This window comes from Palaemon carinicauda, chromosome 12 (genome assembly GCF_036898095.1).
Source record: "Palaemon carinicauda isolate YSFRI2023 chromosome 12, ASM3689809v2, whole genome shotgun sequence".
Classification (NCBI taxonomy): Eukaryota; Metazoa; Arthropoda; class Malacostraca; order Decapoda; family Palaemonidae; genus Palaemon; species Palaemon carinicauda.
The window spans coordinates 81381607-81394893 of record NC_090736.1 but is presented as its reverse complement, the minus strand read 5'-3'; the positions used below and the strand labels follow the sequence as shown (position 1 = coordinate 81394893).

Genomic DNA, 13287 nt, shown 5'->3' with positions numbered 1-13287 from the left:
TCCCCTACACGCTCTAGTAGTGTCCAGATGTGCATTGCTGTAGCTGTACTCCTTCCCCGATTTCTGAGACGCGTCGGGGTCGAGCGCGACCGAGTTTACCCTTCTAAGGTAGTTTGCATAATTATCAAAGTTATTACGTATTATGAAATTGTCGTAGAATGGTGCAACTTGTATAGGTTATCAGTTGTGGAAAGTCTTGGTGGATTGTTTGGCTACCATGTGCATGATTTTTTTTTTAGTTAAAATGTCGTTCATCACCACGAGGACCATTTTACCGCGAGTGCCCCTTTTTCATTTTTTTTCATTTTTTTGCCAAGTCATTTTTCCGTAAGATATTGCCAAATAGTGTCGTAAAACTTTTGCTTGTTTAGTGTTGGAAAGTGTGTCTAGATGATCTGGCTACCCATGCATGACTTTGTTTTTGTCAGATACGACGTAGTTATTGGTATATTGGGTATTTAACTGCGGTTACCAATTTCTGTTTTTTTTCAATATTTGTAAAAATTACTACGTAGTAAGGAATTGCCGTATATTATTCATTTTTTTTCATGTTTATGTGTTAGAAAGTGTGCCTTGATGGTTGGGCTAACACGTGCATGTCTTTTTTTTTATCTGAGATGCCGTATATTAGAATGTCGGGCATTTTACCGCGAGTGCCCCTTTTTCATTTTTTTTCATTTTTTTGCCAAGTCATTTTTCCGTAAGATATTGCGAAATAGTGTCGTAAAACTTTTGCTTTTTTAGTGTTGGAAAGTGTGTCTAGATGATCTGGCTACCCATGCGTGATTTTGTTTTTGTCAGATACGACGTAGTTATTGGTATATTGGGTATTTAACTGCGGTTGCCAATTTCTGTTTTTTTTTTCAATATTTGTAAAAATTTACTACGTAGTAAGGAATTGCCGTATATTATTGATTTTTTTTCATGTTTATGTGTTAGAAAGTGTGCCTTGATGGTTGGGCTAACACGTGCATGTCTTTTTTTTTATCTGAGATGCCGTATATTAGAATGTTGGGCATTTTTCCGCGAGTGCCCCTTTTTATTTGTTTTGCATTTTTTTGCTTAGTCATGTTACCGTAAGGAATTGGCAAGTAGTGTCGCAAAACTTATATTTTTATAGTGTTGGAAAGTGTTTCTAGATGATCTGGCTACCCATGCCTATTTTTTTTTAGCCAGATATGGCGTATATATAAGTATGTGTTCGATTTTCCTGTGATTGCCCTTTTTTCGTTTTTTCCCATTTCTTTCAAAATTACTACGTACTAAGGAACTATCACAGAGTAATGATTCATTTATATGTTTATTTGTCGGAAAATGTGCCTTGATGGTTTGCCTAGCACGTGGCTGAAATTTTTTTTTTCTGAAATGCCTTATATTAGAATGGCCATTTTTCCACGAGTGCCCCTTTTTATTTGTTTTGCATTTTTTTGCTTAGTCATGTTACCGTAAGGAATTGGCAAGTAGTGTCGCAAAACTTATAATTTTATAGTGGTGGAAAGTATTTCTAGATGATTTGGCTACCCATGCCTATCTTTTTTTTTTTTTAGCCAGATATGGCGTATATATAAGTATGTGTTCGATTTTCCTGTGATTGCCATTTTTTCGTTTTTTCCCATTTCTTTCAAAATTACTACGTACTAAGGAACTATCACAGAGTAATGATTCATTTAGATGTTTATTTGTCGAAAAATGTGCCTTGATGGTTTGCCTAGCACGTGGCTGAATTTGTTTTTTCTAAAATGCCGTATATTAGAATGTTAGCCATTTTTCCGCGAGTGCCCATTTTTATTTGTTTTGCATTTTTTCGCTTAGTCATGTTACCGTAAGGAATTGGCAAGTAGTGTCGCAAAACTTATATTTTTATAGTGCTGGAAAGTGTTTCTAGATGATCTGGCTACCCATGCCTATCTTTTTTTTAGCCAGATATAGCGTATATATAGGTATGTGTTCGATTTTCCGGTGATTGCCATTTTTTCGTTTTTTCCCAATTCTTTCAAAATTACTACGTACTAAGGAACTATCACAGAGTAATGATTCCTCTAGATGTTTATTTGTCGAAAATTTTGTTTACTTTTTTTTTTTGATTGAATATCATCAAATTTTTTTAGCTAAAATATTATATTGTTTTACATTTTTTTTTCGATTTTATTTCCCTTCAAAAAAATTTTTTTGGGTCAGAATTTCAATTTTATAGTCGTAAAATAATCGACAATTATCCAGCAACCCACCATACAATTTTTATGCATATCCAATAATAATTAGATTAGTAAATAACACCTTGAAATTGACATACCCTTCCTACATTTCAAGTGGCAGATTAGGGAGTCTGAGTCAGTGTGGTTGGCGGCCATTTTGTGGACATATCCGAAGCGTAAGCTGCCCTATCTATATATATTCTTGTTCCCTATAGAATTTGTGATATTTTGGTATATTTTTACCTGCATAAATATCATATTATATATTAAATATATGTATTTTTTTACGAAATTTCTAAGTACTCAAAAAATTACCTTTAGATATGGCCCCTGATATAAATGTAATTTACAAAATAATGAAGATTTTTTTACATATTTCTATTTTAGGATAACATATGTTTATTCCCTAAAAAAATTAGCCACTTCCTATTTCATTTGGGTACCCCAAAAAATTCATGAAATTTGGACAAATTTTTTTGGCCAAAAAAAGTTACTCTTTTTTTCTCATTTCAGATCTTCACCTCCATGGGTCTGACTTCATCCAAAATACATCAAGATGTGTCCTAAACATTCAAGAATCAATTCCTAAAAGGATTTGTGTATATATGTATAAACTTTTTTTTTATGAATTTTTATGTCAGGTCTTTTTTTTCTACTTATTTTTTTAAAATATTTATAATAAATAGTTTTTCTGCAGATGAGTAGTATTTATTTTTACAGTTGTTTTAAGCATTCATTGAAGTTTTTTTTGGCAAAAGAAAAAAGGAGGTTACTGCAAAAACTGATTTTTCAAGAATTTTTTTTGGCGTCGGGGTCGTTCGCGTCCGAGTATACCCTTAAAGGGGTGTCCGAGGAGCGTACCTATCCAGGGTTAAAAGCCCCAGCTCTCCCTTTCTCTCATTACTAAAAAGCGGGTGATCAACGTCGAAGTTGGAAAAATCCATATATGATTTCAAGGGTTCTTGCGCTAACTCTGAATTAAGATCGTCAACTTCCAGAGCAAAAAGGAAACTATCTGTATCGGTGTAAAGGAGTTTGACTTTATCCCCATAATTATTCTTGAGAACCTTATAAAAGAAGTAGTAAAGGTCAAACTTGGCCGATTCTAGAATGGCAAAACCTATGTAATTAGGCATATTGATGATGACCTGAGGGAGGGTAGAAGTGCAGATAATACGGTCTTCTGACAAATGGATGGTTAATTTTAGTCTCGGATTCTGGGCTTCCTGTAAGTAAGTGCTTGCTTTATTGACAACTTTACTTTCTTCAGCGTATTTCAAAGGGTTGAGTAAAGTTTTCCCAAATACGCAGTTACTCATAGCTTTGAAGGGTTTTTTTTCTGTAGATGAGGTTGCTGCGCTCCTCGCTTCGATGTTGGTTTTAATAAAATCTTTCATGTAAGCACTTTGACTGAATTCATAGATTGAATGCACAACCTCTAGTTCTAAGCCTAAGTCCATATACAACTGTAAAAGAGGGAGGGAAATGAGATATTCTTTTTTACTGTGATGGGTGGCCATAAGCTTTTTACACTTTACAGTCATGCGTCTTCCTTCGTGTTCTAGTACGCTTTTACAGTAGGGTGATAGATTTTTAAAAGCAACTTCCTCGTGGGATAAGCATAACGGCAGTTCATCAGTGGCTCTAGCAACTTCTTCTGAAGGTGCTTTAGTAGTATCCAGGAGCCAGTGTCCTTTATCCCCGTTTTTATTAGCATTTTCAATACCCCTTCCTAAAAACAGATCCTTTTCTTCATCGGAAAATTTACGAATTCCACCAGTGGGAAGGTTCTTAGTCATACAGGGAGTTGAAGTCTAAATAAAGGATATAAGAACTTTGGTGGAGATCAGGATTAAATGATGGATTTATTTCATGGTTGTTGGCAGTGAATGATTGACGCACCACAGAAGTGAAACCCCCCCCCCCCCCCTAACATTATGTCTAATTAGATTATACAATTCCTCATCATAGACGTGATCCAACTCAATCTCGCTCATCTTAAGGAAGCTGTCAAAGGCGTAGGATGGAAGTGAAACATAGTGTGGTAAATCAAGACCGTACTTATCATAAAGTATGAAGCGCCACCAAATGAGAATATCCCCCAATAAAGCTGTGTCTACAATGAGGTAAAGGAGAAGGAAATTTTTCAGCGTTTTACATTTGCTTATATCCCAAACACGCTGAGCCCGTTTATATTCCTCCTCTGATATATCGCGCTCCCTTAGCTTGTTGTAAAATGCCGTTTTGGGGGGGAAATGCGTTTCCTTGAGTTTTGCAAGGCTATCTATATAGTCATAACAGAAAGGTGAAGATCTGAAATGAGAAAAAAAGAGTAACTTTTTTTGGCCAAAAAAATTTGTCCAAATTTCATGAATTTTTTGGGGTACCCAAATGAAATAGGAAGTGGCTAATTTTTTTAGGGAATAAACATATGTTATCCTAAAATAGAAATATGTAAAAAAATCTTCATTATTTTGTAAATTACATTTATATCAGGGGCCATATCTAAAGGTAATTTTTTGAGTACTTAGAAATTTCGTAAAAAAATACATATATTTAATATATAATATGATATTTATGCAGGTAAAAATATACCAAAATATCACAAATTCTATAGGGAACAAGAATATATATAGATAGGGCAGCTTACGCTTCGGATATGTCCACAAAATGGCCGCCAACCACACTGACTCAGACTCCCTAATCTGCCACTTGAAATGTAGGAAGGGCAATTTGTCATCTCTAATTTCGCTTAACATGTCCTCTGTTAAGCCAGCCTTCCTTCCATCCCTAAAATATTCGGAGGCTAAACTATCCAAAGAAGATCCTAAAAAGGCTAAAGAGTCGAGGAAAACTAAATTACCGACAGTCATTCGCTGAATTTTAAGCCCTTGCTTCGTCATGATTGTAATATCAACTTTAGTTTTCAATTCCTTAAGGATAAGACCCAGGTCGTAACTAGAATTGTGTGCGAAAATGGGGAGTCGAGTTTTAAGTTCGCGACATGCTAAATTACAACGCGTACAGTAAGCGCCAATAAAGTTATTCTTGGGTTCGGCATGGTCATGGTGTCTGTGCTTGTCGCGGTCGTGTTTGAACGACGTCTTACACATCTGGCATACAGTCTGCTGTTGGAAAGTTCTTTCATCCTCGGTCGACATATCAATGGGGAATGTTTTCCTCTGTGATCTGATCGCCGCCCAACAATCACTAAGGTCTAACAGAAAGTTATCGACGCAATCATTCCCGCAATAATGACTGGAGGCGACTCTTTTTCCTTCGCCGTCGATAATGATATAGCAATAAGCTATTGATTCGTGTATGGTCTCCACACCATAAGCCCCGGGGGATTTCTTCAAAGCTGATTCTAAGTCAAAGACGCAAATATAAGAAAACTTTTGCGTCTAATGGGGGTTTCCAAATCTTACTGTGCTTCCGCGAGAGGGAAAATTCAGCGCCACTGACAGGTCGCAGGTAGCTTCATGCCGTTTTTGCCGGTCTGTTGTTGCATGCTGTGATAGGCAATTATGGCAGAAATAAAGGGGATTGGAAGGATATGCCCTAACAAAATTTTTCACAAAACGGTGAAAATCTTTACTGAGACAAATATGGTCACCACCCATTAGTAGGAGGGGTACAATAGTTGGGAATTTTTTAGATCCACGCCTTGCCAACTGAATGATATACCTCCCATCCTCCCCTTTTTCCATTTCATATATGTAAATAGAGAGTTGATTTATTAACTCGAGGCGTGAAATGTCCTCCCACTGAATAGGCATGGCAACCTTATCGAAGTTAACATATTGCATGCAACAGCGGATGCTATTTACAGATCGAGCTATATTCGGCCAACGAGAATTTAGGGTTTGTTTAGACATCCTATAGGCAGCCAGAGACTGAATAAAACATGAATTCCCAATTCCCGAGGGAATAAAGAGGAAAACCCCACCTCGGACATCATTTTTAGGGTAAAGGGGAGTGCCCAACCCAGCCATTACCGCCTGGCGGTGGTAAAAAAATTTGAAGTTGTCAATGCCTTCTACTATCCATCCACTCCCCATTAATTCATTGATTATTCGAGGGAACTTAGAATTTACCGCATCCTCCCATTCATTTAGTAGACCGTCAATTTCACTAGCATTGATAACCGTGGCCGGGAGCCACAGCTCCATAAGCGTATTTTCCGTTTGTTCCTTCGGTAAGAAAGTGTGTTTTTTCATTATTGAGGTTAAAAGACCGGCGATCTTAGCCGAAAAAATTTTATTTTTAAAATACCGTTCTAAAGAGCCCCGTATATCATTACCATGTAATGTAAAGAATAATAGTGGATCGCTCACCGAGGGAAGTGCGTATTCCTCTTCTATGTACTTTTTGTCGAAGGCTGTCTTTCTTTTAACGAACTTCAACATCCGTCCTGAATTGGGTGTCGTCCCTGCTGTTACTGTAGGTAAATCTGGGGCGTTGCTTGCGGTGGATGTCGAAGCAATTCCCTGAGGTGGGAGTTCTCTGAATTTGCGACTGTTTCTTAGCGGGGTACTCACCCCCGCGGTGTCCGAATCTGGGGGCAAGTATGCAGTGGATGTTGAAGCAATCTCCTCAAGTGGGGGTTCTTCCAGTAATTTGTCTCTTGTTGATAGCACTGCAATAGGAGATAATACGTTTTTTAATTTACTTGAAGTTCTAAAGTCAAATTAAAAATCCTTTCTACATCTAAATCGAAAGATATTAACACCTCATAGTACATTTTATTTTATTAAGTAATACTTACTGGCTAGTTGGCCTTTTCTTTTTTTGAGAGGAAGGTGTGATTCACTATCATCACGTTTCCTTTTCCGATCCTTCCCAACTGAAAAGTAAAGCAAACACAGGCGCTTATTACAACGTAATATTCGACGTCGTAAACAGACTGAAATTTCATAGCACAATCGTGGTCAACACTTTCATGAACAAATAATCTCCAATATAAACAGACTGAAATTTTGCTGTGGTTTTATATTTACCTCCTCGCACATTTTCCATGTTGCTAGGGGATGGGTCAGTTTGTAGGAGAGCGTCTGTTGAATTACGGCCTACTCGCTCGGCGCTCCTAATCGTTTTGACAACAGGGGGCGTGGCCTAAGTTAGGCCTAGGTGTAGGTGCATGTGCGTGCTTGACCTAGCAGTTACTGTATATATACCCTCCTCCGAGCTATATATCCAGTCATAACGAAGTAGGAGATAGAGATTTCACGCTACAACGACGCACACCTGTTGGGCGAGGAATTGTCCGAACTTTCTGGGAGTAAGTGTGTCCTTGTAATAGAACTGAAGTTGATATAATACGTATAGAGTCGCAAATAATTTTGGTGTAATAAAACGTAGTGTGTGGAAATAATTATTGTGTGTGTGTGTGTGTGTGTGTGTGTGTGTGTTTGACATTAATTATTTTGGATGCAATAATTATCAGTGTTTCTTCCTTACAGCTTGGGAGGCCCCCCTCTTAGATGAAGCTGAAATCCGTAATTCGCAGCAATATTACACAGGCTTCCGTTGTAAACTTCGTGATTGCCTTCGGAAGACGGAGGAAGTCATATTGAGGAAGAGTCGGCAGTTTGTGAGTGAAGAGATGAAAGCAGGGTGTGGGCCACGGCCCGAAACGTGTCGCCTACTATTGGAGGCAATAAACTTCCAATATGACATAAGGAAGTCTCTGCGGGTAGTTGCGAGAATGGTGGATGGATTCGAAAGGTCGGAGAAACAAATGGTAGAGATGTGTCGCGAAAAAGAAGACGTCAACCCATTGGCGGGGCTCATCCATATCCCTACAACAGCCGCTGATGAAACTTATCTCTCCGAAACACTTCTCACCCAGCCCGGAGTGTCAATGCTAGATGGAAGGTTAACTCCGACGGATTCCCAGGTGGTTGCCCTCGCTTGTGAGCTGGAAGAAATCGAGAGTGAAAAAAAGAAGTCCCGAAAACTCGGGAAAAGCCGCGACAGTCTTCGCTTAGCATTAGATGGCCCCTTTAAGAAAAGGGCTAAAATACCGCAATCAAAATTTGGTCCCGAAATCGATGACGATTTCGTTATCCTTAAATAAATAAACATTATTTGTAATGTATGTATTCCATTAATTGTAATGTATGGTTTCCTTAATAAAAAAAAAAACATCTAAGAAATGTTATGTTTCTATTATCCCTTACTTCATTATGAATGGGCCTAAGGTAATTAGTGAAAAAAAAAATTAGTATATTCAAAACCACCAGGGTTGAAATGGCAGTAGTACAAAATAGGTAGTGGAGGAGGTAGCATATAAAAATGAATACTTCGGACATTAAATATGCTCTGGAGAAAAAGGCTAGGGCGTGAAATTATTAGTAATGTATGTATTCCATTAATTGAAATGTATGGTTTACTTACAAAAGAAAAAAAAATTCAGAAATGTTATTTCTATTATCCCTTACTTCATTATGAATGGCCCTTAGGTAAATAATAATGAAAAAATAAGTATATTCAAAGTGTCAGAGTTGAAATGGCAGTAGTACAAAATAGGTAGCGGAGGAGGTAGCATATAAAAATGAATACTTCGGACATTGAATATGCTCTGGAGAACAGGTTAGGGCGTGAAGCCCATTTTTACGGTTGTGTACCCAGTGACCATTTGGTAGACTTCAAGATACCCTTGATAAGGACAAAGCCCATCATACTTATTGTGAATACTCTGCCATCGCATCAGTATCGTGAAATCGGGCACTGGGTTGTATTTCCAATACAGAAAAGCCCGGTAGAAAACATTATATTTTTTGACCCATTGGGGATGCAGCCAGAAGATCATTCAGAATACTTTACTGATTTTCTACGAAGGTATTCTTCCATGAAGTGTTTCATAAATAATATGCGAGTGCAAAATTACAATTCGGCTTTGTGCGCATTCTTCTGCCTATATTTTACGCATAGCGTAAGTCTAAATGGTGTTTGCGCCGCCCTTAGAAAAATCAGGGAACATTTATCCACCACCGACTTGAAGGAAAATGACGTGACAGCGTTATTATATTATCTTCTCCATTTAAATTCAAGACCGTGTATGTACATCTGGAAATATACAAAACCTGAATTTTCAATGAAGATATGCCAAGTGCTGAAGAAACGTAATTAAAAATGTTTTCCTACCGCTTTTAAGCGTGCAAATGTTGGGGTTTTGAATGAATGTTTTTAGACCCCGATTATTTCCCACTAAGTGCTATGTCTTTATTCACGAAATGTTATTTTGCATGTATGCTTCGTATAATAAAAGAAACTAAGTTGTAATACGTTTTTTATTACCCATATATGCCAATATAAGTGATTATTACCCATATATGTTAATGTAAGCGAAAGGCCTTAAAACAAATGGACAGAGAGAGAGAGAGAGAGAGAGAGAGAGAGAGAGAGAGAGAGAGAGAGAGAGATAACGGTGCAGGAGGCGTGTAAACTCGATTGCCTCACGTTGGGACACATCTATAAGCTTAAATTGAAAGGATGACACTATCTATAGGGTCCAGATAGAGAACTTCATGCCTGGTGGTGTCCACACACAGGAAACACCCCCCCCCCTCGATTGCCTCACGTTGGCACACAAGTGTGTGTGTGTGTGTGTGTCTGTCACTATCTAGGGGCATGGGTCATCCAGATAGAGAACTCCATGCCTGTCGGTGACCACAAACACAGAAAACGCCCCTCTAGGGGTCGGGGAAGGGAGGGAGGGAAGGATGACACTATCTATAGGGTCCAGATAGAGAACTTGATGCCTGGTGGTGTCCACACACAGGAAACGCCCCCCCCCCCCCTCGATTGCCTCACGTTGGCACACAAGTGTGTGTGTGTGTGCGTCTGTCACTATCTAGGGGCATGGGTCATCCAGATAGAGAACTCCATGCCTGTCGGTGACCACAAACACTGAAAATACCCCACCCCCCCCTCCCTAGGGGTCGGGGAAGGGAGGGAGGGGGAAAGAAGGGTGTGTCATTCAAGATAGACAACTCTAAGCCTGCCGGTGACCATAGACACAGAAAACGCCCCCTGTTGGGGGGGAGGGGGGGGGGGGGGGGGTTGGTAGTAGCTTGGGGGAAAGGGGAGCGGTTTGTTTGTAAACATAACCTTACGTTTAAATCCCCAAACGGACTGAGCAATCCTGACAATGGCCTCAAAAAGTGAGTAATCCGGACAATGGCCCCCAAAAAGGTGAAGGGAAGGGGTTGTTTGTAAACAAAACTTTACGTAAAAAATCCCCAAACGGACTGAACAATCCTGACAAAGTGAGCAATTCTGACATTAGCCCCAAAAAGTGAGCAATCCTGACAAGCTGAGCAATCCTGACATTAGCCCCAAAAAGTGAGCAATCCTGACTGAGCAATCCTGACAAGGTGAGCAATCCTGACATTAGCCCCAAAAAGTGAGCAACTGAGGCATGTTTCCTACTACTTAGCTATTGTCTGATTTTCTTTTTTCAACCTTTCATTAAAACCTAATTCTAAAGACCCTGTATTGAAGATCATAGTTCGAAAATATAAAAAGGGTTCTATCTTATTAATCCTTTTTCCTTCCAGTGATATTTCATTTTCCATTGCATATATCGTTCGCATCACCTCTGTCATTCTTTAATTTATCTTGAGCTCAACATCCTGTGATATTTCAAGCATTTTATTAAGCAAGCATTGCATATCCTGTGATGATCTGCTAATATGGACAACATCATCAGCATGGACAACATCATCAGCATACCCTAGGTCAGCTAATTTCCTATTACCAATCCAGTCTAATCCTTGTGCGCCGTCTCCAACTGTTCTATGCATTACAAAATCTATATGGAGGATAAACAACATAGGTGACAACACATTCCCTTGGATTTGGATTACCAAGCTGTTCGCTGGAAATGCATTAGATAGGACTCCACTAACATTAACTTTGCACTTGCTATGCTCATGAAAAGAATTAATCAAATTCACATATTTAGGAATAATTCCATGATGACACAGAACTCTCCACAAAATTGGCAGGTGATCACTATTAAAGGTTTTATCAATGTCGACAAATGCCATCAGAAGAGAATTTCTATATTCAAAACATTGCTGTACGTCTCAATTTAAATATTTTGTCAATACTACTTCTACCTTTTCTAAATACTGCTTGTTCATCAATCATTTTCTCTAGTCTTTTTAGAATAAGATTACTATATATTTTAATAACGACTGGCGTAATTTGATCAATTAAATACAAGAGAACAGTTAACAAGCAAATAGACCTTAGACGTAAAAGGTGGATGCTTTGAAAAGAATGCATACATAGGTAATTTCAGTCATGTTGATTTTTTATTGTTTGAAACAACACTTTTAAGGTCTATTGTTTCTTTTAGTGCTTGTAACGCCCCCATCCATGTAGGAAAGGAATAAAGGAATATGGATAGAACTTACCTACCGAGTTATCTGCAGCCATTACCTGGCTTGCTGGAGAGCGAGGGGGGAAAGGGTGCTGTTCATAATGTGTATACGATTAATCTCTAGGCCACTGTCCTGTCTCTTTCCTCCGCCATTCATGAATCTTAAAGCTTGAGAGAGAGAGAGAGAGAGAGAGAGAGAGAGAGAGAGAGAGAGAGAGAGAGAGAGAGAGAGAGAGTTTGGTTTATAAGTGCATGATGGAAGTGCAACCTGGAATAGTGAAAACAAACTACAAAATCCATTGAAAACTATCACATTTTGAGAAGTCAAGAGTTGAATGTAAATATAAGCAACAGTAATGTTGCGTTGTCAATTAGTAATCAATAACATTGTCCAAAAAATGTTATAATGGATAGTGGAAGAATATAAGCCGCTTATTAGTATTAGTATTTGTAAGTGAAATGGATGATTTTGGAATGAGGTCTAAAGTAAGTTACAAAATATGCGAAGCGAATATGCTGAAACAGTACCCAAAAAGTTAAAAATCAATTCAAATTAGTTTTTATAAAAGCCAACTTGTGAACCTATGGAGAGATTCTACAGACAGCTCTTTTTTTTTTTATGAAGGTTAAAAGTGGATGCTGGATGCAAATGCAAGAAAAATGCAGCTGTTAAAAAGAATAGTTCCAGTAGTATATGTAATGAAAGAAGTATTAATAGGATGAAAAATCTGGAAAATAATTAAATTGGCAAAGGAATCAGAAAAGAACAAAGGTTTAATCAAAGTATTTTGAGATAGTTTTTTCATATTGAATGAAGGGAAAACAATTAGCTGGTTAAGAAAGTGTATATTCAGGAAAACTCTTGTAATAAAGAGAATGAGATATAAAAGTGATAGATGGATATATGAAAGGGGTATTAGAAATGAGGAATACATAAAAACTGTCAAATCAAATTAAATTAGCAACATTTATCCAGAAAAATCTTTATAGCAAATAAGAAAGCAGGATATCTGGGATGGATTTAGAAAAGAAGATTTTCAATGGATGCAGAATTTGAGATGTGTGTGTAAATTTTAGGTCAAATCCATTTCAAGGATGTAATATTTGTATGCAGAATTCCAAATAAATAAAAAAGTGTATGTGTGTATAGAGCTGTGTGCGTTCCCTAGTTACCGAAATCCCAATCAAATAAAACAAGACCATTTTATCTTTACACTTTTAGATGTCCTAAACTATTGCTAATCTTTCTTCAATAATATCTACTGCTGTTGGTCTAAATCTTTTTATTGTCAATTAAATCCTGGCTTGTCTTTTGCTTTCATTTTAGGGCGATTTGTTAATTTCCACATATATGAAACATTTCCCCCACCAGCCTTAAATACTTTACATTTCTAAAATGGTTTTTTTTAAATGGGCAAATTGAAATTTTAAATTCAAAAGCCATTCACTAAAACAGCTAGAGTAGGGGATACTGTCGGTTTTCCTTCACAGAATGGAAAGAGAAACTATCTTTTCTTCTGCTGCCATGGTGAATAAAACTATCACGTTATAGTCGATTGAAAACGCAATATCTGATATATAAAAAAGATGGATTTTATCAACGATCAGGAAAAAAAATGAAATCCTGAATTTACAAAAAACTCTTCAAAGCTTTTTCATCGATTTAGCAAGTCAATTTTGACTTTTGGAACACGTTGA

The 13287-nt window shown here is 37.7% G+C and overlaps 1 protein-coding gene across 1 annotated transcript; it reads right to left on the bottom strand.

Annotated features, from left to right (window-relative positions):
- Window positions 1-3031: 3031 nt before the first annotated feature.
- Window positions 3032-7214, bottom strand: LOC137650915 (uncharacterized). Its single transcript, XM_068384061.1, has 6 exons — window positions 7196-7214; window positions 6964-7041; window positions 6533-6834; window positions 4887-5599; window positions 4152-4508; window positions 3032-3764 (listed from the first exon to the last, which is right to left on the bottom strand). The coding sequence occupies exons 1-6, from the start codon at window positions 7212-7214 to the stop codon at window positions 3032-3034; spliced, it is 2202 nt and encodes a 733-aa protein (XP_068240162.1).
- Window positions 7215-13287: the final 6073 nt, after the last annotated feature.